At 37.1% G+C, this 27,933-nt stretch overlaps 2 protein-coding genes and 1 long non-coding RNA gene across 9 annotated transcripts; 2 read left to right on the top strand and 1 right to left on the bottom strand.

The window, feature by feature from the left end:
* Positions 1-17,051: 17,051 nt before the first annotated feature.
* LOC110892755 (F-box protein PP2-B1) lies at positions 17,052-17,842 on the top strand. Of its 2 annotated transcripts, none has more exons than XM_035980929.1 (3): positions 17,052-17,381; positions 17,526-17,644; positions 17,728-17,842. In XM_035980929.1, exons 1-3 carry the CDS (start codon positions 17,127-17,129, stop codon positions 17,825-17,827), a joined length of 474 nt encoding a protein of 157 aa, XP_035836822.1. In that variant the 5' UTR covers positions 17,052-17,126; the 3' UTR covers positions 17,828-17,842. The 2 variants fall into 2 exon arrangements, with proteins under 2 accessions (XP_035836822.1, XP_035836821.1); XM_035980928.1 differs by having other exon boundaries at positions 17,520-17,644.
* Positions 17,843-18,875: 1,033 nt separating this feature from the next.
* Positions 18,876-19,746, bottom strand: LOC110892756 (protein ALP1-like). Its single transcript, XM_022139906.1, has 2 exons — positions 19,657-19,746; positions 18,876-19,577 (listed from the first exon to the last, which is right to left on the bottom strand). The coding sequence occupies exons 1-2, from the start codon at positions 19,744-19,746 to the stop codon at positions 18,876-18,878; spliced, it is 792 nt and encodes a 263-aa protein (XP_021995598.1).
* A 2,943-nt stretch (positions 19,747-22,689) lies between these two features.
* Positions 22,690-26,775, top strand: LOC110894712. Of its 6 annotated transcripts, none has more exons than XR_004874792.1 (11): positions 22,695-23,338; positions 23,522-23,635; positions 23,763-23,857; positions 24,090-24,319; positions 24,410-24,493; positions 24,585-24,692; positions 24,772-24,873; positions 24,982-25,044; positions 25,189-25,275; positions 25,355-25,456; positions 26,221-26,775. It is a non-coding gene; the product is annotated as an uncharacterized LOC110894712 (long non-coding RNA). The 6 variants fall into 6 exon arrangements; XR_004874794.1 differs by having other exon boundaries at positions 22,698-23,338; positions 24,090-24,199; XR_004874791.1 differs by having other exon boundaries at positions 22,703-23,338; positions 24,090-24,154.
* Positions 26,776-27,933: the final 1,158 nt, after the last annotated feature.

The following is a 27,933-nucleotide window of genomic DNA, read 5'->3' as shown; positions in this document are numbered from 1 at the left end:
TCGAAAATCCCGTCCGCACCCCTTGGAATTTTTCGTCCGCACCCCTTGGAATTTTTCGACCGCACCCTTGAAATTTTTCGTCCGCACCCCTTAGGTAAAAAGTGTTATCAATTTATATTTTAAATTTTTTTAGTAAACTCTTGTTTAAAAAAAAATACTACCTAAATTATATAACTTTTAATACCTAACTAACTAAACCCAAATACCCATACATTTACCCACTTATAATTCCTAACTAGCTAGCCCACTAACTCTTAGCCCATTAACCAAACCCAACAATATTTCATACTATAATAAAATAACTAAAGCCCAAAACCTTTAGAAATTCTCTCCCGCTCCCTCCCTCTCTTGCGTCCCTGCACTGCCAACGAACAACATCACCCAACGACAACAGTCCAGCAGCCGGCGACCACCGTAATCAGCCACCATACCACCGTCGTTTGACACCAAATCTAATCGGAATCCGATAAGTTTCTTTGTTATTTTGATGATTTTGGTTGATATTATAGGAGAAAAAAAAGTAATAAAGTAATAGGTTTGAAATTTTGTGTTTTTTGACGTTGTTTATGGTTGTTTAGATGATTTTTAGGGTGATTATGTTGTTTATATATTTTTAGGGTGATTACAACTAACGTTATGATTTCTAGGCTTGAATAGTTGAAAATTAAAATTGAAACATTATGTTATGGAGCAATGAACTTATGTTATATAGAGAAAGAATTGTTTAAAAAATTAGTTTTAAATGATGTTTTGGATAGATTTCAAAAAATGAAAACCCGTAGGCGTCGACGTTTTAATTATGTTTGTAACAAAGTTTACATGTTTTTGATTATTAAATAAATTTAGTTTGATGTTCGTTTGTTTTACATGACCCGACCCGACCCGATACAAACTGATTTTTTTACTCATATACCTAGGGGCCTAAAATTTTTAAAAATGTTCCGCACCCCCATGAAAAAATTCTTGGGTCCGCCACTGATGCTTATTGGTTAGTATGGTTTGAAAACTAAAATTCCATGTTCATACAGATAAAACTTTTGGTCAAAAGGGTAACGGTGTTTAGCGAAACTGAAAAAGACCCATCATTGTATAAACTGTTAGAAAAACATTAGTGAAAATGTTTTTTCATAACAATAAATAATTGTATCTGTATAAGAGTTATATAGATAATTATCTATAAGTTTGCGTTATATGATGTGAGAGTTTCACAATCAGAGCTAAGATGAATGAGACGTCGATACTTGAAGTTGAATGGTTGAAATGAGTATTTCCAAACTTTGGTGACTCTAGTATTAATTCATCTTTGTCATAAATTGGTTGTTTTATGAGACTCTTAATCCCTATTTACGAATAGAGGTTTTTATTATGTCTTATTATTTTATTTAACATGACCTTAACATGACTTAAATCAAATTAATCCTTAATTTGACTCTTAATAAAAGATTTTATTGTTATAATTATCTCTTTAAATAATATAAATTAAATATAGAGCTTTGATTTTGAGTAGAAAAATAACCTTATGATTCGTTGTTGGATATAAGTAAGAAAATAGGGAAAAATATGATGAAATAGAGATACTAGATAAATTTATTTGTGTACAATGTTTTATAAAATTTAGAGAGGAGTACTCTCTGATTCTTCTACTATCACCAACTTCATCTTTATAGTTTTCCATATAAATTAGAACACTATTATACCCAATTCTACCTTGGGCGTGAGAGCCATCCCCGTCAGTAGACATACTATTCCGATTGTTGTACCATAGGAGACAAACGTGTTCGTCTTAGAGGATGCGCATAATCTGTTTTAAAGGCTCTGTGTCAAACACAATTCTCAACAAAAACTGTTAATATTTTAGTATGCTAATTGATGCGGTCAAGGAGCGTGGTTGAAGACACAGATGAATGCTAGAGTCATGAACACCAGATGAATGACGTTTGATGCACCCGCCAAAGACGCGGTTGAATCACATTCGGTACATATAAAGTGTATTTTATATTTATTTTTTATGTAGCTTTGTAACTGGATTGTACCATTATATTTTATATGAATAGAGAGTCTCATTATTGGGACAAAACCTTTAAACACCTTAGGAGAGGGAGGTCTTGGGTTCAAGTCCTACGGACGACATGAAAAAAAGAACTTTGCCATTAAAAAAAATGAGTCTCATTATTAGGCCAGTGGGTGTGGCATGGTGCCACCCCGCCACATCACCCTCCATGGTGCCCCCGGGGCGCCATCCTCCACACCATCGATTTCAAAGGGGGGGGGGCGCCATCCATGTCTCGCCAGCATGTTAACGAGCTTTAACGGTGTGTGTGCTGGTGGGCCCACCTAATTTCAACCAATATTTTTTTTTTTAATTTTGTTTAATATGGGGCTTTATACCACACCATGCAAGTTAAAGGAAGGGAGTTTAAAGCCCCTCATATGACGTAACGCCTAGATGAATCTGGCGTGGCGTGATAAAGTCCAAACCACACCCTCTAGCCTTATATATTTTAATTATTATTTAATAAATGTGAACCCGCTTCCTAGACAAACTTTCTGACACCGAGTCCTCAAATGTACATCTAAAAAGGAGGGCCTGAATCAAAGAAGAAAAGTCAACTATTAACTTGGCAGTTGGCCCATACATCAATTGCAAGCTCATGTTGTAAAAAAAAAACTCAAAATGGGTTTAGGTTGCCCGTTCACATTTTTTTGTTATCAAATATTTTTTTTTTTGCAAATAGTTAATGCATTAACTATCCGGGTTAAGTTATTTTACAAACGCTCCAAAAAATAAGAAGTGTACGAAGACAATGTCGAGCAAAATATACCACAATGTTGAAAAATATAACACAATGTCGAGGAAAAAAGACACAATGACACAATTATAGAAAAGACACAGTTATAGATAAAAGACACAATGATAATAAACAAAATTTATAAAATCTACAACTTATAAATCCAAAAGTGAAAACCTAAAATCTCACATTGTAGAGTTCGATGAGACGATTTCAATACCGCTTGAATGAGGACAATCAAAATCCGTTTGGTACCCTATGTAGGACTTCTTATTTTTAGGTGACTTTGTATTTGATCCTAAACCCTAATAACATACAAAAGTAGTAATAACTAAATCTGTAATGGAACCGTTTCAATAGTTTGTGTGCATTTCACTTATTATACTATATAATAGCCCAAATTAACCTATTTGTAAGTTTTTTTGAACGATTAAAACCACACCACGCCTACATTTTGCAGGATTTGAATCCATAACCACTTAATTTGAGAATACACCACTTTACCACCAGGGCCTAGGCTATCTCGTTGGGGACAACTTATTTGTAAGTAGTCATGTATAATCTGGTTTGTTCATCTTTTTTTTTTTTTTTTTTTTGTAATACCTAATACATTAGCTATGATTATAAAAGGAAGATTATAAACCTAAATCCATGAATATAAATGTCAAAAGTTTGTAAGCACTAAACACAGACTTAGGGTAACTTTAAACTGATCACTTAATTCACTCATTAGCTATTTGTTATTTGATATATGTTGGATAAAACACAACCTACGTTGGCTCATTCGTAAAATGCTTTTATTTATTTCTAGCTTTTTATAAATAGTCAGTTCACTGATTTTGTTACAAAAATAATTTTCAACTCACTTTCACTTATGCCCGTTTTCGTCATTTTTTTCCATCTGACCTGTTTGAGACTTGCAAAACCCCAAACCAAATCAATCCATTGAGGTTGAAACTGCAATCTTTAAAAATAATAATGTGCTTACGATTTTTATTGGTTTTGGGCCGCTAGTGGCAAAAGAGGGTTATGGGCCGCCCACTATACAACCATCTTCAATTTTCGAATGTTGCTATAAAAGTTATGGAGTTAAATGCCCAGAAAGTCCATTTGACATTTTTCACCTTTAGTCCCTAACTTTTTAAAATTACTTTTATAGTCCCTAATTTTTCAAGTTTCGTTCATGAATAGTCCCTGAAACGGATGGGGGTTAGTTTTTGGTGTTAAGTGAGTGTAAAATTACAAAAATACCCTTACGTATACAAGCGACATTTACAACACTTGCTACATCTTTACCGATGTAAATTGTCGACCGCGCCGCAACACTAGGGCCCCTCACTATAATAATAATAATAATAATAATAATAATAATAATAATAATAATAATAATAATAATAATAATAATAATAATAATAATAATTATTATTATTATTATTATATTATTGTTATTTATTAGACTGAATATTAATACAGCTGGCGCTAATTGTATTACCTTAATTAGATTAGGTCTAGAATATCTATATATATCTTGTCCTACATTGTATCATTCACACAATTACAATTACAATCAATATACAATTGATACCAATCTTTATGGTATCAGAGCTAGGAAAACCCTAGTCTCTCAATAGCCGACATCATCACAGCCTCTGCTGTGATTTTCGATCAGGCCCTGTTCTTTCTGTTCTTTATCGAAACAATCAGAATGTCTTTGATTGAGCCGTTCTCCTCCACTAATAAAACCACACATAACTCCCACAAGTTCGGGTTTACTCTCACCCCGACCAACTATGGCTATTGGAAGGCCATGATCCAGCCGTTTCTCACTACAAACGGGTTGTTTGGTTATGTCAATGGCACACTACTCTGTCCAGAACCCCTGATCCAGCCACCTGCTGCCACTGGAAAGGAGACAACTGCAGCAGCCTCCACTCCTAACCCTAGTTACACGGCTTGGATTTCCAACGATGCACACGTTCGTATGCTGCTGATGTCAACTATTTCTGAAGCATCTTTCCAACACTACAAGGTACAACATCTCGTGATCTCTGGCTTGCTCTTGAACGCGCTTATGCACCGCATACTGCGTCACGAGAATTTACCCTCAAAACTCAGCTGATGAAGATACAAATGAAGGGCGATGAAACTTACGGTGCATATCTTGCTAGGGCACAAGAGTATGCCTTTGCCCTAGCAAACATCGGATCTCCAATGTCAGACAAAGACATTGTGATGCTTGTGGTTTCGGGTCTCCGCGGGGAATACAACCCGATTAAACAAAACTTGGTAACACGTCAATTCACGGCTGTCTTTTCTAAACTCCCTAGTCTTTTAGCAGATTATGAGTACATGATCAAGAAATCAGCCCCCGAGGTTGGTCCAGCGCAGGCTTTTACAACCTCCAGCAGTCAGAATCCTTCTCTTCCCACCGATACAATGCAGGCCCTTCAACAGCTTGTTTCCAAACTAGGGCTGCAACTTCAGCCCGCTACTACCATGCCATCCTCGTCCTTAAACGCTGTTGGACCAGCGGCATTCTATACAAATCGAGGGTGTGGACGTGGCAACAATAACAACAGGGGACGTGGACGTGGATCACATCAGAATCGCAGCCAAGGAAGTTGTCACACCCCAACCAATGGCGGAAACATCGGGATGAGACGAAGTGTGAAGATTGCTCGAGACATCATAACGCTAATAATTGTGACAAGTATTTAAATATTCATTTCATTTCATTTATAAAGAATCAAGTACAAGGTTTTGAAACAAAGTACAACAACATGGATAATAAAATGATACAATACAAATACAATTCTTTCTAAGTGGGTATCTAAGCATCCTACTAGATTCCATGCATCGTCAACATCCACCTGTAACATGTTAAAATAAAGTTCAATGCAAAAGCAAAGGCGAGTATACAAGTTTGATACGTACATAGCAAGAGATAAGTTTTGAACAATTCCTCATAGCAAGCATGTGATTCAAGATAAACCTTTAGATATGGTATGTGTCTAACATATCAAACCAAGGAAACGCAATATGCTCATGACATAACCGAGATAAAGGGGCGGGTCGTAAATCCTATAGCGCTACATATGTCACGGTTTGGCTCGTACGAAGTTAATGATAAATTCAACACATAAGATAAATCCAAGTTTAAAGCATCAAGCCATCACGTATATAAGCATGTTATAGGAATGTTCATGTGTTTAAGCAAAATGTTCACGTGTAAGTTTGTTGATAGATAAACATGTTACACCCCAAAAGTGGTAAAAGTAAAAAGGGGGAATACGAGTATACTCACAAAGTTTGCATATGCTTTCCAATTATCCAATTATTGACGAGTTGATGAGGTTGGAAGATTGAATGTGTAGGGTTAAAGTTCAAGTTTGCTTAGAGTCGAGATTCGGTATTCAAAACAACATAAAAAGTAAGATATGTGAATAGCATGTGAAAATAATCATCTTCAACACTTAACACTTGTATGACACTTGGTAACCACAAGGGTTATGATAGTGTTTTCATGAGTTGAACACCCATAAGAATCACAACAAGGTTTAGGTCTTAGGTGATGTTCTACTACTTTAACATATAAACACAAGTTCAACATCAAAGGTTCGAATGAGTGTATATATATATTTAGGTTAGGTACTACATATTATTTAGTCCAATAATTCAAGTAGGAGGTAGAAGATTAGGATCTTCATTTAGGCACCTCGTATTATCATAGATGTCATGTATGGGGTAGGAAGGACATGCTTCCATTTAGGAACCCCTTGAATGTTCACCACTTCACTTGGTGTAACAACAACCAAGGAGGGTCACGAACTAGGTTTAGCACAATAACATAAACAACCTAACTATAGAGAAATCATCAAATCATGTGAGGATTGTATGTAGGACAACCCAAGTCGTTCCATAATCACTCATGTATCAAAGGCTATGTTTGACATGATTTGTGGGTTGAAACCCTAAACAAAACACCAAGTTTATGAGGTTTAATCCTCTGATTTTAAATGTCTCAACCTTGTTTTTAAGCTTAACCAACCATGGGATAAGTTGTAAGCATTAGGACATAGGTATGAGATGTGTTGAACGCAAGTTACATAGGTTTAAACAAGTTTTTGATGAACATAAAAACAAACATAAAGTTTATGAATGATTTCGGGGCATTTCCAGGTCTGATTTCTCCAAGGAGAAGTCTAGGAATCGAACCCCATGATTATCCAAGTAAGTAGGAAAAAGAATCAAGTGATTTCGTTAAGAAATGAGTGAGTTATGCTCATTTTCGTGAAGGGGTGTCAATCTGCTCGAACCGTTGCTTTCAGCTACGGTTTGGAGGATGTTTTGAGAGTTTTTAGTGTTGCAAAAGCGGTAGGGAGGCTGGTTATAAGTGGTATTTATAGGGGGAAGGATTAGGGTTTCAATGGGTTGGGCTTTGGAAGTGTTTAGAAGGGGTTACACCTTGAAACTAGCCCACAAAGCCCAACTATATGGGGCTGAATTTTGCTGAATTGGGGCTGCTATATTTCTTTATTTTTTTTATTTTTTTTAAACATTATAATGAGTAATTTTGTTAATTAAGTTGTGTAATAATATGCAACAATGTTTCCCCTAACTTGTAACAAGGTGAAATATGAAATAAAACATGATTTAACTAGGTAAAAAGTGTAATGTACAAGTATGTAACATGTTTGTAAGTGACAAGTATATGTCACATATTAGATGATTAACCGTTGTATAAATAAGCATATTATTAGGGGTTTTTAGGTAACAATTTGAGGACAAGCATGGACATGCATCGTGAATAAGTATCGTATAAGTATGAATTACAAATAAGGATTCGATGTACAATGAATTCCAACGTATGAACATGTATGAATATGTAGATGGCGAATTTAAAGAAATACGAATTTTATTTATGATCCAAGTCTCGGATTTTACAACGAAAAGACGACTACAATAATACAAGATTTCCAAAAATAGCATTACAAGGCGAGCTTTCTAATTATGGAAAGTATGAAAAAGCAGGGCGTTACAGTCTCCCCTCCTTTAGGAAATTTCGTCCCGAAATTTATTTAAGAGGCAGATTTAAAGAGTTTTGGTAACAGTTCGAGACTTGAGATTTTGAAACGTTTCGAAAAGTACGAGATTTTTGGGAAAATCAGTTTGTAAAATGATTTGTCGGGATAAAATGGTTTTGAGGCATAAGCAGGGGTAAACGTGGATAGGTAAAAATGATTTGAAATGGCTAAAATTAGAAAATCGGTTCTAAATGTAATAAGGTAAGTTAGGATTCGAATGCTTGAGTGAGCTTGATTGTGACCGAGGTGCGTATGGAAGGAAGGAGATAGGAGCATGGGGCGAACAATTGACACCAAAAGAACGCAAGTATATGAGTGATATGGGTATTAGATAGATGAAAGTTGCATGTTAAAGATGAAGTCTCATCATGGATAATCGGACGTGATGCGTTTGTGAGTTGTTTAAAGCTTGTATTAGGTCCAAGAGGTCTGTAAAACACTGAATTTCTCATGGCACGTTTTACGAAAGTTTGGTAACATGGTGAAAACACTTATATATAGGAAGTACCAGCGGCATATCCACCACGTTTTAACCACATTACGTTCGTTTCGTTACTCGGGGTCATGTTACGTTCCGTGTCTTACCATACACAGTAGTACACTCTATGGTTCTCATACGCCTATCACTATAATCCCGTGTGCACCCGTGATTATTTTGATCGTTGCATGATCCGCATAGCTTGTACTAGTTGTGTATGAATCGGGGTATACATAAAAATTTGGAATGTGCACGTACAAGGATATAGTATATAAGCAAGTCCATGTTTAAGTATGTGTGGCCCACGCAAGCGAATCCCTCGGGTTACGCTCGCGTATAGGTACGAATGTATGAATCATGAGTAAGGATGAAAGTATGAGCATAAGTTTAAGTATGAATACACATGTATGTATGAGCATAAACATAAAACGTGTAAGTAGTATGTGTACAAGTAGAAGCGCAAAACGTATAAGTAGTATGCGTATAAGTACAAGCATAAAACGTATGAACATAGGTGTAGGTATGAAAAATAAATATTGCGTATATAGTGTTTGTTGGGACACCACGGATCTAAGTGTATAAAACATTCAAAAGGTCAAGTATGTAGATACGAATGATATAAATGATGTTATCGCGAGGTATCGACCAAAATGTGTACGATGATATGCATGTATAGTTGTTTAAACGAAACGTTGAGTTTATTGAATCAAATTTAGATTGAGCTTGGTTTAAAAGGGTAGAATATAGTTTGCATATGTAAGAGGATATAAAGTAGTTATTGGTCATGCGTATCGCATTTCGTAATGAATGGAAATGCTACCTTTGTTTTAAAAGAGTTTACGAGATCCGAAGATGGTCGGTCCCCATGGAGTCTTCTTGCCCACGTGTTTTGAAAAATAGGTGTAGGAAAAAGGTAAGTTCGTTTCATCTAACAAGAAATTTTGGAGTTTTTGTGAATACGTTGATCCTTGGAAAAGGGATTTATCAAAGGTCTTAGTGTTCATTTTAAAGGGTTTTGACAAATGGTTTGTTGATGTTGGAAATATTCTTTGGTAAAACGATCTCATAATATCTATAAGATCCTATAGGTAATTGAGAAAGGTTGGTTTGGTTTCAATTAAGAATGGAAGTCTCTAGTATGACGATATAATGTGAGCAAGTTTTAGTGATTAAGTCGAATATGAAGTTCATGGGCAAGAGTTTCATTGGGCCGATTAAATTGATAGGTAGCATTTCGTAAGGTTTTGAAGTTTGAGTAATAAAACGTTTTAAGACATGATTAAGAATCTCGTGTATATGAGTTGAGTACGTTTTGACAAATCAATGTATTTTGAAATCGGTATGAGTGGGTATTTTGAATAATGATAAACAATTTGGATATAAAATATGATCGAGTTTGCATAATAAGATATTTTGAAGAGACGTTTTGGTAACGATCACCTAGGTAAGGGAATCACCCCTAACTCGTTGGTGAGGTCGTTTTTAAGAAGGGGGAGTGGAGTTAACCGTCAAGGTAAGGAAATCACTCCAATCTCGATGATACCTCTCCACTAGTTGTTACAAGGAATATGAATTTAAATTATACGAAAATCATGCATATATAAATGTATCGAAAAGGTTCGATATGTTGTGCGTGTGAAAAGCGAAATCAAAGGTAAACTCGAGGTTGAAAGATTGCATCGTATAAAATGAACAATAGAAACACATGTTTGACCAAATTTTGGAGTGTTCCAAAACGGAACTTTGACTAACCAAAGTGGTCGAAAAGTCTTTTGAATTTGAGGAGCACGCTTTGGCCTAATAGGTAAAATACTCTCGCCGACAAGTCGGTTAACGGTATTTACCCTTCCGGTTACTACATGTCCCAAATCAATCGAAATTTCGAGACTTGGCGGGATTTATGAAAAAAAAGCCAAGGAGTGGAACTAGTCGACAAGGTGCGGGTTTCACCCCTAACTTGACGATTTCGTATCCTAAGTGTGGTTGGTACTCGTCGGGTCAAAATTTAATTTCGACGTGTTGACGAGGGTCCACTAGAATTTGAAATTTGAGATTTACCATTAAGATGTGGATTTCACTCCTAGCTTAATGGCGATATCTCGTGTAAAAAAAAAAAGAATAGGTAGATTGAGAGTCGTTCACCAAATTGTGGGTTTCACGCCTATTTTGGTGAATTCGTCTCATTTGTACAATATGAGTGTTGTCGGATTTAGAATAATCGAGTAAAATGCATGAGGGAAGTGTATGTCGAAGGAAGTACACAAACAAGTATAAACACATAAGAAAGCATATCAAGGATGGTACTTAAATAATGAAATAAAACAAGTATTAACACATAGAGAAATACGTCAAGAATAACACATAAAGAATCGAACAACGAGACAAGTGTTAACACATAATAAAACAAGCATTAATGCGTAAGAATAACATGTCAAATATTACACATGAGTAACATACACGTTTAAAAGAGCATAAATAAGTAACAAATAAAGTATCATGTAGTAGTCCAAGCAAAGCATACGAATAAGGTTCTAAAACTATAGACTAGGTGAAAGCATTCCTACTTTTCCTAATTCCCTATAGTTATGGCTCTGATACCAATCTGTCACACCCCAACCAATGGCGGAAACATCGGGATGAGACGAAGTGTGAAGATTGCTCGAGACATCATAACGCTAATAATTGTGACAAGTATTTAAATATTCATTTCATTTCATTTCTAAAGAATCAAGTACAAGGTTTTGAAACAAAGTACAACAACATGGATAATAAAATGATACAATACAAATACAATTCTTTCTAAGTGGGTATCTAAGCATCCTACTAGATTCCATGCATCGTCAACATCCACCTGTAACATGTTAAAATAAAGTTCAATGCAAAAGCAAAGGCGAGTATACAAGTTTGATACGTACATAGCAAGAGAAAAGTTTTGAACAATTCCTCATAGCAAGCATGTGATTCAAGATAAGCCTTTAAATATGGTATGTGTCTAACATATCAAACCAAGGAAACGCAATATGCTCATGACATAACCGAGATAAAGGGGCGGGTCGTTAATCCTATAGCGCTACATATGTCACGGTTTGGCTCGTACGAAGTTAATGATAAATTCAACACATAAGATAAATCCAAGTTTAAAGCATCAAGCCATCACGTATACAAGCATGTTATAGGAATGTTCATGTGTTTAAGCAAAATGTTCACGTGTAAGTTTGTTGATAGATAAACATGTTACACCCCAAAAGTGGTAAAAGTAAAAAGGGGGAATACGAGTATACTCACAAAGTTTGCATATGCTTTCCAATTATCCAATTATTGACGAGTTGATGAGGTTGGAAGATTGAATGTGTAGGGTTAAAGTTCAAGTTTGCTTAGAGTCGAGATTCGGTATTCAAAACAACATAAAAAGTAAGATATGTGAATAGCATGTGAAAATAATCATCTTCAACACTTAACACTTGTATGACACTTGGTAACCACAAGGGTTATGATAGTGTTTTCATGAGTTGAACACCCATAAGAATCACAACAAGGTTTAGGTCTTAGGTGATGTTCTACTACTTTAACATATAAACACAAGTTCAACATCAAAGGTTCGAATGAGTGTATATATATATTTAGGTTAGGTACTACATATTATTTAGTCCAATAATTCAAGTAGGAGGTAGAAGATTAGGATCTTCATTTAGGCACCTCGTATTATCATAGATGTCATGTATGGGGTAGGAAGGACATGCTTCCATTTAGGAACCCCTTGAATGTTCACCACTTCACTTGGTGTAACAACAACCAAGGAGGGTCACGAACTAGGTTTAGCACAATAACATAAACAACCTAACTATAGAGAAATCATCAAATCATGTGAGGATTGTATGTAGGACAACCCAAGTCGTTCCATAATCACTCATGTATCAAAGGCTATGTTTGACATGATTTGTGGGTTGAAACCCTAAACAAAACACCAAGTTTATGAGGTTTAATCCTCTGATTTTAAATGTCTCAACCTTGTTTTTAAGCTTAACTAACCATGGGATAAGTTGTAAGCATTAGGACATAGGTATGAGATGTGTTGAACACAAGTTACATAGGTTTAAACAAGTTTTTGATGAACATAAAAACAAACAGAAAGTTTATGAATGATTTCGGGGCATTTCCAGGTCTGATTTCTCCAAGGAGAAGTCTAGGAATCGAACCCCATGATTATCCAAGTAAGTAGGAAAAAGAATCAAGTGATTTCGTTAAGAAATGAGTGAGTTATGCTCATTTTCGTGAAGGGGTGTCAATCTGCTCGAACCCTTGCTTTCAGCTACGGTTTGGAGGATGTTTTGAGAGTTTTTAGTGTTGCAAAAGCGGTAGGGAGGCTGGTTATAAGTGGTATTTATAGGGGGAAGGATTAGGGTTTCAATGGGTTGGGCTTTGGAAGTGTTTAGAAGGGGTTACACCTTGAAACTAGCCCACAAAGCCCAACTATATGGGGCTGAATTTTGCTGAATTGGGGCTGCCATATTTCTTTATTTTTTTATTTTTTAAAACATTATAATGAGTAATTTTGTTAATTAAGTTGTGTAATAATATGCAACAATGTTTCCCCTAACTTGTAACAAGGTGAAATATGAAATAAAACATGATTTAACTAGGTAAAAAGTGTAATGTACAAGTATGTAACATGTTTGTAAGTGACAAGTATATGTCACATATTAGATGATTAACCGTTGTATAAATAAGCATATTATTAGGGGTTTTTAGGTAACAATTTGAGGACAAGCATGGACATGCATCGTGAATAAGTATCGTATAAGTATGAATTACAAATAAGGATTCGATGTACAATGAATTCCAACGTATGAATATGTATGAATATGTAGATGGCGAATTTAAAGAAATACGAATTTTATTTATGATCCAAGTCTCGGATTTTACAACGAAAAGACGACTACAATAATACAAGATTTCCAAAAATAGCATTACAAGGCAAGCTTCTAATTATGGAAAGTATGAAAAAGCAGGGCGTTACAGAAGTGGAGGTTTTCGCCCTAATCCAGATCAGTTTAGTTGGGCATCTAACCAGAATACTGTTTATGGCACTTGCAACAGGTGCGGAATTGGCCATCTTCCTTCTCAATGCCCGAACCGCGACCCATCCACCTTCAGGTCCAGGCGGCCCTCGGCTAAGTATGCCGACACTCGGTCACAAGCATCCTCTTAATGGCTCCCTGACACCGGCTCTAGTAACCATGTCGCTCCGGATATGACGAATTTTGACTTTGCCGAGCCCTACTACGGTGATGACAATCTACATGTTGGCAATGGTACTCCTCTTCCCATCTTACATATTGGTTCTAAACAGTTTTACTCACCCAACAAAACCTTTCAATTAACCAATATCTTACATGTGCCTGAAATTAAGAAAAACCTTCTCTCTGTTCAAAAATTATGTCACGATAATCATGTCTTCTTTGAATTTCACTCTACCTTTTTTGCTGTGAAGGACATGTTTACACGCACTACCCTCCTTATGGGTCCAAGTGACGGTGGGCTCTACACAATTCATCTTCCCAAAAATCAACCAATCCCAAAAGTCGCTTTTTCAACAACCCGTGCACCGGCTTCTACATGGCATCAAAGATTGGGACATCCACACTCCCAGCTTTTTCATTCTATGCTTTCTAAATATTGTTTACCAGTTTCCAATAAAGATTCTGTTTTGCATTGCGACTCTTGTTCCATTGGAAAATCTACAAAATTACATTTGTCATCTTCTGAAAACAAAAGTTCACATGTTCTTGATTTAGTGTTTTGTGATGTTTGGGGACCAGCACCTGTCCCGTCTTTCGATGGTCATAACTATTTCTTATTATGTGTTGACCATTTCTCTAAATTTATGTGGCTGTTTCCATTAAAACGTAAATCTGATGTCTTTGGAACCTTTAAACAATTCGTCACTATGGCTGAAAGACAGTTTTCAACCAAACTAAAAACTGTCCAAACCGATTGGGGAGGGGAGTTCAGGAGCCTCTCTACCTTTTTCTCCTCCATAGGCATCATACATCGCCTATCTTGCCCTCACACAAGTGAACAAAACGGTGTCGTTGAACGACGACACCGTCATGTTGTTGAAACCGGTCTCACTCTCATGGCACAGTCGGATACACCACAACGGTTTTGGCATTTTGCATTCGAAACTGCTGTCTACCTCATAAACCGTATGCCGTCACGTTCCAATTACATCGTCTCACCGTTTGAACACCTTTTTAAACGGAAACCAATCTTTTCCTTTCTTCGTGTCTTAGGCTGCTAATGTTATCCCTATTTGCGCCCTTACAATCCACACAAGATGGATTTTCGGTCCATCCCCTGTATCTTTCTTGGATACAGCACATCTCATCACGGGTACCGATGTTTTGATCCCGTTTCGGAACGCATCTACATTGCTCGTCATGTTCGGTTCAATGAAACTTCTTTTCCTTTCAAAGCTCAACCCTCTATTCCTTCACCTTCTTCACAGCCCGATTCTAGCCCGTACATATCCTCATACCCTGCACCTCCTACTCCTACACCTGATTTCCCTACCCAGCCACCTCCATCCCCTCCTGTCGACAATCACCTTACACCTCCCACCGCTCTTGGTCAGGGCATCTCTTTCCAAGGCGAAACCAGTTCCTTCGCCATGCACCACCACTGCTCCTCTCTCTCTTGGTGACAGCTCTCCTTTTGATGATCCGGTTAGATACAGACAAATGGTGGGGGCACTACAGTATGTTACTTTGTCACGTCCTGATATTACTTTTGCAGTTAACAAGGTCTGCCAATTTATGCACGCTCCCACTGAAAATCATTGGTCCGCAGTTAAACGTATTTTGAGATATCTTCATGGAACTGCCGATCAGGGTCTTGTCATTACCCAATCTGCATCCTCTATTTTGCATGCCTACACGGATGTTCATTTCAATACCTTGAGTGCCTACACCGATGTTGATTGGGCAGGTTGCCCTGATGACCGTCGTTCCACAGGGGGCTATGCTATCTATCTTGGATCAAATCTCATCTCCTGGTCTGCAAGAAAACAAAAGACTGTCTCGAGGTCATCTACAGAATCGGAGTAGTGGCAGAATTAACGTGGCTTGAAACATTACTGGCAGAACTTCGAGTTCCCATGCATTCTGTTCCAAACTTATGGTGTGACAATTTGGGGGCAACATACTTATCTGCTAATCCTGTCTTTCATGCTAGAACAAAGCACGTTGAAGTTGACTTTCACTTCGTTCGTGAAAAGGTTGCTCAAGGAAAACTACGTGTTCAACATATCTCTACAAATGATCAAATAGCTGACGTCTTCACAAAGCCGCTGCCATCAGACCGCTTTCTCTTTCTGAAGTCCAAGCTAAGAGTCGGTCCCCGGCCTTAGCTTGCGGGGGAATATTAGACTGAATATTAATACAGCTGGCGCTAATTGTATTACCTTAATTAGATTAGGTCTAGAATATCTATATATATCTTGTCCTACATTGTATCATTCACACAATTACAATTACAATCAATATACAATTGATACCAATCTTTATTATTATTATTATTATTATTATTATTATTATTATTATTATTATTATTATTATTATTATTATTATTATTTTTTGCCAATGAGCTAGTGGTGGAGTGGTAAGGGAGAGACCTTGTGTTCCAAGTGACCCAAGTTCAATTCCTGCCCCTAGCATTTAGTTTCTGCGGCACCTGGTGATGATGGGAGACTAGGCGAGTAGGCGGCGATCGCTAGTTCGATCCTTGAACTGAGCGGGTTTTACCTCACCGCACTGTCGTGCCTTCGGGCGAGTGTTCACGGGCTTCGGCCCTAGGTGAGGGTTTTCCCCGGTTCGGAAGGCGAGTGTATCCCGATGTGGTGAATTTCGCCAGTAGCCCATTTGGAGGATTCGTTGGCCGTTTAAAAAAAAAATTATTATTATTATTATTTTTAGAAAATCATGCAACGTATCATGTAATTTGTCATCCCTAAATTATAAGGTACACTCTCTTAATGCTTTATAATCGTAAACCTAATAAGCTAGCTTTAACATATAATGGGTATGTTTGGCATGGAGCTTTTAGGAGCTTTTAGAAGCTTCAAGCTTTAAGCTTTTAAGAAAAAGCTCATACTCAATAAAAAGTCTTGTTTGGTTGAAGGAGCTTTAAGCTTTTAGGTTAGGAGCTTGAAGCTTTTGGTTGAAAGCTACTAGTAGTAGCGTTTAGAAGAAGCTACAAGCTTTTAGGGAAAAGTTGACTAATTTAACCTCTAAAAATAAGGAACTTTTTAATGCACCAACTTTTTAAATTTTTAGTTATGTCTATTTTAGTCATTTTATACATTTTATTAAAAGCTCCAGCTACTCTACCAAACACCAAATATATCTAAAAAGCTACCACTACTAGCTACCAACTACAGCTACCAGCTACCAGCTTTCAGCCATCAGCTACCAGCTTCCAGCTTTCAGCCACCAGCTACTTTTGCCAAACATACCCAATGTCTAACTTCATTCTTTGCAAATAGTCTAGAAATCATTTAGGACAAATGAAATTCCTTATTTGACAAACATCCAATACTTTAGAAACACATCTTATCCTAAAGATAACTTATTCAATATTGTACCATCAACAAGAATGAAATTAATAACACATATATGGAACACTAAATCCCTGAAAGTCCACTTTACCATGCATAAAGAAAGGAGTAGTTTCAATTACAAAACACAGACCATACTTCAACTACGAATTAATTAAGCTATGGAACAAGAGATGAAGGATTTCTTAAGTTCACTCCCTGAAGGATTCGTTGCGGAAGCATTGGCTCTCACCAGTCCAAGAGATGCTTCCAGGTTGTCATCCGTCAATTCTTTTTTCCGGTCCGCTGCCCAGTGGGATTCAGTTTGGGCAACCTTTGTGCCACCAGAGTGCCTGCCCGAGGCAATAGACGGTTCGATGAGGGAGGTATTTCTACGTCTTTGTGATCACCCCATCATCATTGAACAAGGAAATAAGGTATGCTAATTAATTTGGATCACTTTGAATTACATTATGCATGGATCGATATATAAGTGAAATAAACAAAATCAGATCTTAAAAAACATAATGAAGTTTTAAGTTGTATAAATAGATAAGATAATCTTTCATCTTAAGGAACAGAGTTTCTGGTTGGATAAATGGACTGGAAAAAAATGTTACATGTTGGCTGCTAGACAACTGTCAATTGCTTTGTTTGACTCCCCTACTTGTTGGAGATGGACATCTATGGAAAAATCTAGGTATATATCTTTGCACCTAAATTTTTGTATTTAAAAAAAAGATGTTTAATTATTTTTATATTTTTTCTTATTTTGAATTTTAGATTCACAGAAGTGGCTGAACTTATCAATCCGTGCAATGGAAGTCATAGGCAATGTCAACACTTCCATCTTATCTCCGAAGTCCGAACACAACATATGTAGCTCAACTTGTCTTTATGACCACTTCGGAAGCTTATGGTTTTGAGTACCAACCCGCGGAGGTGTGCATTGGTCCTTTCGGAGATAACTCGCAGACTAGAATGGTGTATTTGGACCCTCACGCACGGACCAGAAGAAGGTTATTACGGCCGAGAGGGGTTGGAAGCTCGCGTAGAGGGGTGCTTGTGGTACCTGCACCTTCAGAGGACAATTGTTCGAGGGTGGTTTGAGGTTGAGATAGGGGAGTACTTTAACAAGGGAGGGGAGGAGATAGAAGTTGAGATGAGTGTAGTGGAGGTCAAAGGAGGGAATTCGAGCGGGCTGATTATTCAAGGAATCGAGATTAGGCCCAAACATTGTGTATAATTGGCATGTTGTGAGCTTTGTATCAATTCTTTTCATGATAATTTTTATAATAACAAAAAAGGAAAGCTGTCGTAATTCCGGAATGATTATTAAAAGGTTCATGTTGGAGTAAAACCCAAGCGTCCATTTGAAATGTTGCAATCGCACCCCTGAACTTATGAAACTCTACAGAGGAGGACATATAGGTATGAAGATAAGAGAGTATATAACATCATCGGACTTTGTTTTCTAACAGCTGAAGGGTGCCTAGTTATTAGGGTTTTGAATGTGAAGATGAAACACCAAGGCGGGTCTTGGAGTTGGACTTTTGGTATATATTTTCTGACGGATACGCTTTATTTTAAAAAAGCCATGATACTAGCATATTTTTTACTTGGGCAGGTTAAAGCCCATATCTATGACTCTATGAGCCTATTAGACTGAGTGTAGTGGGGCAACCTTTTGAGTGGGCGTCTTGTGACACGTGGCGCCACGTCACATAAGAGGATTTTGACCAAAAAAAGGGGTAGTGGGACAACCTTGCTGGGTGGGGCGTCTTGCGACACGTGGCACCCATTTAATTTTGATTTTTTTTTTATGTTAAAAATATAAAGTGTTATATTTTTTTATAAAATTATTGATACTCATTAAATAAAATAACCAACATACAACTTATTCATTAAAAAACATACAACAATACACATCTCTACTCATCGTCACTAACGTACTCGTTTAGGTCGAGGTCGACTACATTGTTATTATCTTCATCCTCGTTATCTCCTTCATCCTCGTTAACGAGTTCCGCCTCGTATCCTGGTTGTTTGTTGTCCCATAGGTGATCGATCAAGTCACACATAAGCATGGTGTGTTTCTGTCTATTCTTTATATCCATTATGTTCTCGAGTCGTGTCTCCGATGATACTTCTTGTGTCCAATACTCCGGGAACAATGAAGGGTCATTCTCATTGTAATCTTGGCAAATGGCTTTGTCTTCGTCTTCCAATATCATGTTATGCAAAATAATGCATGTGTAAATGACGTCATGCATTTTTTCCTTTGTCCAGTATCTTGCTGGATAATTGATGACGTGCCATCGCTTTCGAAGAACTCCAAACGCTCGCTCGATATCTTTTCTTGCTGATTCTTGTTTTCTCGTGAAATATTTTCTTTTAAGATCAATAGGCTCGGTGAACGTCTTTACGAACGTTGCGTACTCCGGATAGATACCGTCAGTTAAATAATATCCGCGTTTGTAGTAATTATCGCTCGCATAAAACGCTGAAGTTGGTGCCAACCCGTTTATAATCTCTTCGAGAACCGGCGAAGACTCAAACACGTTGATGTCGTTGTGAGAACCTTCTTGACCAAAATATGCATTCCATATCCAAAGATCATAAGATGCAACCGCCTGCAATATTAACGACGGTTTGCGAATGTCGCCTCTAGTATGTGTACCACGCCAAGCGGTAGGGCATCGTTGTCATTACCGCCTCGTTGATGGCTTCTTCAAATTCATAAGAACTAGATGAAGTTGTATCGTCGTCGGACGAGGATGACGAAGGGACGTTGAACTCCATTTGTGGTTCCAAAAAAACAAAATGGTTATGTTGAAAGAATGTAGTTTTAGAGTGTGTTTTGTTGTATATTTTTAGAGTGTGTTGTGTTGTATGGTAGATGTATATATATATATATATACTAATTTGGTTAAAAAAACATAAAATTTAGTCAATATATCCGTTGGAATACAACGGCTATATGTTTGAATTGTGTGTTGAGTGGGCGACGAGAAGAGGTTGGGCAAGAGGGGGTCGCCACCCAAGTCGCCCCTGGGGGTAGTGTTCCAGGCGATACCAGGCGACCTGGGGGTGGGAGTCGACCCACTACACTCAGTCTTACTATCATCATACATGGTTATAAATAGGGATGGCTGGTACTGTGTACCGGTACTGATTTTCCATTATGACCCACTTTTTGGCATTTTTATTACCGATATTAATTAGGTACCGGTATTTTACCTGCAACTATTAGTACCATACCGGTCCTGGTACTCATATTTGATGATTTTCGATACCAGTATTTTTGATACTATACCATTCTCATCCCTAGTTATGACTCATATCAGCTAGTGGCTAATATTCTAGTAACCATCAAATTTTTTTATAAAAAAAAAAACAACAAATACAAAGAAATAGATCCTTTTTTTAGAACGATATATCTTTTCTATTAGCAGTTTATTTGATGTGATATACAGGAAATGTATTTCATATTATTTTTTTGACTTTATTTTCTTATTTGTAATCAGTTTAGTTAATTGAGATCAAAACAATATATATAAGAATCAAATTACAAATTATGGGTTGGTAGACGGGCAACAAGCTGCGCCGCCACCCCCTTTTGCATTGCAAATCATACTCGGCTAAACACATAGCTATGGCCTACAGACACTGTCGCATGCGCAAGTGCTGCCTTTTGAACCTGCTTCAAGAAACCGGACGCCACAGGGGCCAGACAACCAAAGGTATCGAACGCGAAAGGAAGGAAGGCATGTTGATTATCTATGCAGGCCTGCTCGTGCTTGGATATTTTCCCCGCCTCAGCCTTCCGCGTCGCTTGCCCTGAAACAAAACCACTGCCCCTGAAATCGGCAAGAGGCGACACCCCCGTGAGATCAATGCAAGCATGCTTACCCCTGGACCATCCAAAAACCAGCACATCGGCTGGTCGAAGGGAAGACCTCCCCTCCTTCGGGTCCGTTAGGAAATTAACCGGAGCCTCTTTTTTAGCAGCGATACCAGCTCGCTTGAGAACGTCAAACAACACATCTCTAACCAGATCGTGTCTGTACTTGAAGCCATGAAGCTCTTTGCATTGAAGGGCATGTTCCCCGAAGCTATCAAGACACACCTTCCGACAAACAGGGCACGGTTCATCCTCAGGGTACAATGGTATCATCAAACGATATTTGAGGACATACCAATATTCTACTGCCGACATACATTGCCCCAAGCCCTCGATCGGGATAACAGTAAGGAAATCTTGAATGTGGGGGGCTTGTAAACAATCAAAAACAACTTTTTCCCGAGGGGAAGAATGAATGAATAAAGTTACCTTTTTGAATTAAGCACCAAGATGTATTTTTAGAACTATAGTAAGGAAATCTTTAGTTAATTTAGAGTTTCATTTTACCATCAAGAGATATATATAATCAGGCAACGCTTTTTATCATCAAGATGTATTTTTAGAACTATAGTGTGGTTAAAGAAACCGTTATAATCAATGATGCAAACATAAGAACTCTTAGCGATGGGGTTAACTTGAATAAATAAGGAAGAAAAATCGCTTTTTATATCTGTCATATTATATATATATATATATATATATATTAAACCCATTAGGTCTAACCGTTTTCTAAATCGATATCTACCGTCAGATCATGCTGAGATCAGCCGTTTAAACTCCCAAAAATAACCGCTATGATGGCGGTTCTCGGCGGTTTTTTTTGCTAGCATTTTTTTCTGCCCACATTCCCATGTCCATCCACAAAACTAGGGAGATGATTATCAACCGAACAATTTTCTCTTCCAAAAATAACTGTAAATTGGGTAGTTTACGACAGTTGCTAAGGTGCTCTTTGTTTTTTCTACGGGAAAAGGTCTGCAGTCTGCGGACCACATCTGCAGGCATCTGCAGGAGAAGAGGTGGACCAAATGTCTGCAGTCTGCAAGGAGAAGAGGGTTTGTTTTTTTTTTTTTATACAAAAAGATCTTCACACACACTTCACACACAACACCACAGATCTCTCTCTCTCCTCCCTCGATATCTCTCTCTCCTCCTTCTGCCTTCATCTACCACCACCACTGTCACCACTACACCACCGTCACCACTACACCACCGCCACCACTGTCACCACTACACCACAGCCACCACCGTCACCTCCTCCACCGTCCACCTGCCACCACCACCACAACCAACAACCACCACCGCCTTACACCACAACCAACAACCACCACCGCAAACCCTAGCCGTTAACCACAACCAACAACCACCACCGATTTGGGGGTTTTGCTTCTATGGTGGCGGAGATGGATGCAGATGAAGATGAAGATGAAGATGAAGATGAAGATGAAGATGAAGATGAAGATGAAGATGAAGATGAAGACGAAGATGAAGATGCTGGTGGCGGATGAAGATGATGGTGGCGGAGATGTTTGGGGGTTTTGTTTGCAGATGAAGATGAAGATGGTGGCGGAGATGTTTGGAGGTTTTGTTTGCAAATGAAGATGAAGATGGTGGCGGAGATGTTTGGGGGTTTTGGGGGGTTTTGTTTGCAGATGAAGATGAAGATGATGGTGGCGGAGATGTGGTGGTGGTGTCGGAGGTGGAGGTGGTGGCGGAGGTGGAGGTGGTGGCAGAGATGTGGGGGTGGAGGTGGTGGCGGAGATGTGGTGGTGGAGGTGGTGGCGGGGATGCAGGGGTGAGAAGAGAGTAGAGGTCTGTGGAGGGTGTCTGTGTTTTGAAGGTGAGAAGAGGTTTGCAGACATATGGACAGGTCTGCGTGGGGAAGAGGTGGGGAAGACCTTTTAGGTGAGAAGTGCTTCCGGAAAACAAACAAGCTGCAGACATCAAACGTCTGCGCGCGTCTGCGCGACGCAGACATAAGTGGCCAGAAGCACTTCTGGCAAAAAAACAAACACCACCTAAAATTGTTCCTAATTTCCAGGCTTTTAGCTAAGAAATAGCATCCACTCTCGCCTAATTTGTGATGGTTTACGGTGGTTTCCTGATCGTGGAGACTTTCTCCGTCTTTCTCTGCTACTGCAACCGTATACTATCTCCTTTATATTCCACAAAAATTTCAGTATTTCTATCAAAACGCATCTTCTCCACCACCACTCCCTCCTTCGTGACGGCATGATAGTGATTCCAGAGAGAACATAAATGATGACACAGACATTGATCGTCCAACTAATAGTCGTTCTGAATAGTACGAATGACCTAATCCTTCTTCTTCGGGGCCACCTTCAGAGTGATAACAAGCGTCGTGGTATAAGCCCTAGCCCTCCTCTACCTCCGTATCTTGACCGTCATGGTGGACACTCTTCATCTCCTCAATCGTGGCTACGATGGTCGTGGCAGGCCTTGCTAAGGTTTCGGATATGGTGATAAAAGGTTTGATAAAGATTTTAACCATTTTGTTCTGGTATTACACTATCTATTGGTAGAAATTAGTAAAATTGTAGTTGCTATATCCAGTTGCCTCGAAATGTGACCAATCTTGCTTGAAAAACTGATATTTTCTTCTTTATATATTTGATTATTTTCATAACAATGATCGTTTATGTGGTTGTTCAGTTCTATTCAACTCAAATTATCTGAATTCTGTAATATACCTTACAAAATTCGTACTCAATGAGCTTAATATTGAAGAGGGTTACCGCGGTGAAAACGGAGATTTATCAACATGAGGTAGATTCTTCTCTAATTTTATCATTTATTACTTTAATCAGTCAACTTGAATAGTTGATTAGATAATTAGTTGGTTGTTTAACAAATTCAATACTGTATTGCTATAATTTAATGATTTCATTTGCAGAAACATGGATGTATTTATAATGGAAAGAATTGATGGAGAACAAAGATTATAGAAGAACTGAGATGAAGATGACGATGTTGAATTCAAAGCTTGAGGTATGTCCTTTGCTCAGTTTCTTTATCTTTATCAATCCTCGACCGTCCATTTCAATTTGATTGTATATCAAGATAATAAATGACTTTAAAATTTTATGTGTACCAAATGTTTGATGAAATGCTTTATTGAATTGAGATTTATTATGACCAATAGTTTTAAGTTACATTAGTTGCTCATTTTTTTTTTCTGTTTTGTCTTAAAAGCTCTTGACCAGCAATTTTTGAATTTCAGTTGGTGAAAAGTGTCACGCTTCCAAACGTCTCATTCAGGGGCAGTTTAGCTTGGGAGTCATTCAGGTGCACTGTATCTTTCCTATTTGCCTTTGATGCAAGTTTTAGGCTGTGAGTTGTTTAATTTTAATGATACGTTCTCTTATGACATGAATTTGGGTTGTTTTAGTATCTATTGTTGAGAAATGTGAATTTTAGTTTAATCTCTGGTGAGTGAAGAGAAAGTATCATGTATGTGAGATGAGTTTGATTATTTGAATGATGATCTGGCGTATTGCTTTATATTGTTTTTGAGTTAATGTGGTGTCTTTATTATTACAGATTCATAAGAGTAAAAAGGAAAAGGAGGTCTATGATGAAATGATATACAAGAGTAGATATTTCAAGGTTCTTATCAGTGATCATGTAATTATTCGTTATTATTGTTAGAAAATTTTTTGATTGTTATAATTAAGATATTTGCATTATTGAATAACATAGATTTTTGTTTTTTAAGTGTTGATATATTAGTAGGCATGGAAGCTAGGCACAAGGAAGAAAATGATCACTAACTGATCAAAAAATTGGATGAACAGTTCATAGAAAAGAAGTAGAACCTGATCAGGTAAGAATTATAACTCTAAATTAGATGTTGATTTTTTGCAATTATATTTATTAACTAAAATTTAATCAATTAATTGTAGGAAAAAGTTGAAGCTTGTGATATATGTGCTCGCCCATCAAATAGACCAGAAACACATGAAGAACTTGCATAAGACGACATAGAGCGATTAGAACATTTGGAGGTATTTAATTTGACATCTAGAACAAAAATATGCCCAACATCATTGTTCAGATAAAAGCAAATGTTGTTAGACCACTTGCTAAATTATCAAGATTTGTGTCATTTTCAGGCAAAGACGTTAATGACATTTCTGCAACTAACTTGGGTAGATTCATCTTGGTTAGAAAGAATGGTACGTTGTTTTCTTTCTTTCCTTACAACCGGGAATGTGATGGTGTATCTTAAATCTATTTTACCCATATTTATTTTTTATTTTTGATAGGTATTGGAATTGAAAATTAAAAAAGACAGTGATTAACAAGTTTATTGACTTTAGGTATGTGATATCATCCACTGGGCAGCCATGGGAACTATCTTCATTAGTTTCTCTTGACACAACTGAAAGAATGTCACCATCTTATAGGTATGTTATCAACAATTTATAAAAAAAATGTTAAAAATAAAAATAGACATGACTACACACACGTGTTTGATTGCTGCAGGACATATGAAAGAGAAACTCATTGATGCGATTCATATTGGTGACATGAAAATCCTCAAGATCTTGCTTAATCTCAGGAATGACCCGCTGCGACTTGTGTAAGGTTAGAAATAATTATTCCTCTAGATTGTTATTCTCTTTAATGATCATACATACCATATCTAAAGCATTTGCAGTTCCACAACTTTTTAGTATGTTCAGTTATGATACAAATATTTGTTTGTTTACATGTTATGAACATGTGAAGTGTTTTGCTTAACGATGTATTTCAGTGTATTACATTGAAATACCAGACAAGAGACGGGTTAAATGGTTGGTAATTGCAAAAGTTATCAAAACTCTTTGTTGGGTTAATCGGTTTGTTTGCGGGTCACAGGTTAGCAGGTTAGCAGTGAGTTTTAACAGGTCAGTAGACCTAGTCTTGGTCTCGGTTTGACCTGGTTCTGGGGGGATATGGACTAAGTTTTTACATTTGATGTTTATGTGTTTATTACAAATAGGATAGCAATGGTTTTTCTATGGTAAACTTTAATTCTGGCTGTATTTGTTTCAAGCAATAAAGGAGTAATAAATTCATTTTCATTCTTCTGCCTATTTACAAACAAATAGTGATGTGTATTTTGGGACCTGAACCAACACTTTTGAATACAAGATATGGAGAGTTTTGTCAAGTTATGCATCATGATACATACTGTATGCATTTGATTTGTGCCTACTGTTAAATTATGCATCATTGAATTTGTTCTTAAATTCTGTTAATGTTTGTTCTTTAATTCCATTAGTGCTTGTATTTTGACTTATAAATTGTGGAATGGTAGTTTCTTGGGTTTTTTTTTCTGTTTTGAATTATAATATGTATAATGACAGGTTTAGTTAATTGCACATTTGATCACATGGCTCGTACATTCTTTCATAAATTGTTGGCGTACTTATCTTCTGAAGAAGACAACGATGATGATCTTAATGTGGATGTCGAAGGACAGTGTATTCGCAAACGTCCTAAGTTTATTCAACACGATCATATTCAAGAATGAGTTTTAGTGGTTTGAAAAGAAAAAAAAGAAAAAGTTAGATGGTTACAACCTTTTCAAAAATGGATATGGAAAAGAAGAAAAGGAGAAGCGTTCCCGAACACCCTCAATATACATTATCTTTGTTTGTTACGTTGTTAGCGTAAGCCGTCCAACGGACGGGTATTAAACTAGTTATATATTTGCTATAGCCCATTGTACTCATCCTAAGATATCATACAATATACAAGTTCAGTTGTTGTTGGGGACATAGGGTCCACTCACTGAATTTTGTTGTAGAGAGAGAACCAACAAAGACCTGTTGTAAGAAGTTCATATTGCTATTCTGACTGACCCAGGTCAAGATTAGAACTGGGCTGCATGGAATTGAGAATGTATGATTTTCATGTGACTGAACCTGTGTCAACTAAGAATGTGTTTGTTCAGATTGCTACAAAGATTACATATGTGGTGGTGGAGGAAGTGTGTGTGCTTGTTGTTGACAGTCTTACACTAAACCAGTGACGATAGGGTTTCTTAAGGAACTCAACCCAAGTCAAAAAAGTTTTGATGTAATATGGTTCTCAGTTTTTTCTTTTTTTGTGATATATATGTTTTTTTAAATGGAAGAGAAGTCTCTTGAAAATGTATGATGCGATAGTTAAAATTTATATGTATTATGTATAATTTGTTTGGTTAATTCGTTTACGCCACACGCGCACACACCACAACTATAACAGAATCATAATTTTTGATTAATTAATTATAGCTTAACTGAACCAATCTAAGTGTTACGTTTTTCGCCGCATTACGCGTGCATCCCAATTGTATCTTATAAAAGTTTATTGAGTTTGAGTAATTTGGTAAAACCAAAATGTTAGTTTGAGTACTTTTGTAAATCCAAAATGTTCATAAAATATATTTAATAGTTTGAGTACTTTTATAAAACAATTCATAGTTTTATAAAAGTTACAGAGTCTTTTTTAGTCAGTTATTCGTAGAACGAATCTTCCTTTAAAAATATTTTTTTAAATTTGTAATAGTTAATGAAAAGTAGAAGAAAACACAAACTCTTTCCTTATTATAAGGAAAGATACCTTACTTTTTTTTTTTTTTAGCATATGCCATTATCTTTCTGGTTGGTCATATGACGTAACATACTACTAATTTATTCAATGTTTATATCTAATATAAAACTTTAGAACAAATTTAAACATATTATAATGAAACAAGATCTATGAGAGAACTGTTACATAGCAAACCATGGTCGATGCCACCTAGCCCGTGACCACAGCCGTTAATTCACTATTATTCCTTTTTTTAGCGACCAACTAAATCATTGGACAAGCAGTGGCGAAGCTTGAAAATTTCCACCGGGGGTCGGAAGTTACCGGACCTAAAAGTTCTATATAAGTAAAAAAAATTATAAAACCGGGGGTCGAAAACGTATATACCTAAAAAATTCAATACAAAACATACATAAATAACACTGCTGAGCGAAAAATTCGGGGGGTCGGACGCCCCCCGGCCCCTTGAAAGCTACGCCCCTATGGACAAGCATGGAATGCAC

Source organism: Helianthus annuus, chromosome 12, assembly GCF_002127325.2.
Source record: "Helianthus annuus cultivar XRQ/B chromosome 12, HanXRQr2.0-SUNRISE, whole genome shotgun sequence".
Taxonomy (NCBI): domain Eukaryota; kingdom Viridiplantae; phylum Streptophyta; class Magnoliopsida; order Asterales; family Asteraceae; genus Helianthus; species Helianthus annuus.
This window is presented reverse-complemented; position numbering and strand designations above follow the sequence as displayed.

Bases quoted from the DNA above. Each gene is read 5' to 3' on its own strand.
- LOC110892755 (XM_035980928.1), top strand. From the start codon at position 17,127: ATGGAACAAGAGATGAAGGATTTCTTAAGTTCACTCCCTGAAGGATTC. The intron at 17,382-17,519 runs GTATGCTAATTA...TTTCATCTTAAG, and splicing joins TCATTGAACAAGGAAATAAG to GAACAGAGTTTCTGGTTGGA. The intron at 17,645-17,727 runs GTATATATCTTT...TTTGAATTTTAG, and splicing joins ACATCTATGGAAAAATCTAG to ATTCACAGAAGTGGCTGAAC.
- LOC110892756 (XM_022139906.1), bottom strand. From the start codon at position 19,746: ATGGAGTTCAACGTCCCTTCGTCATCCTCGTCCGACGACGATACAACT. The intron at 19,578-19,656 runs GTAATGACAACG...TTAATATTGCAG, and splicing joins AAGAAGCCATCAACGAGGCG to GCGGTTGCATCTTATGATCT.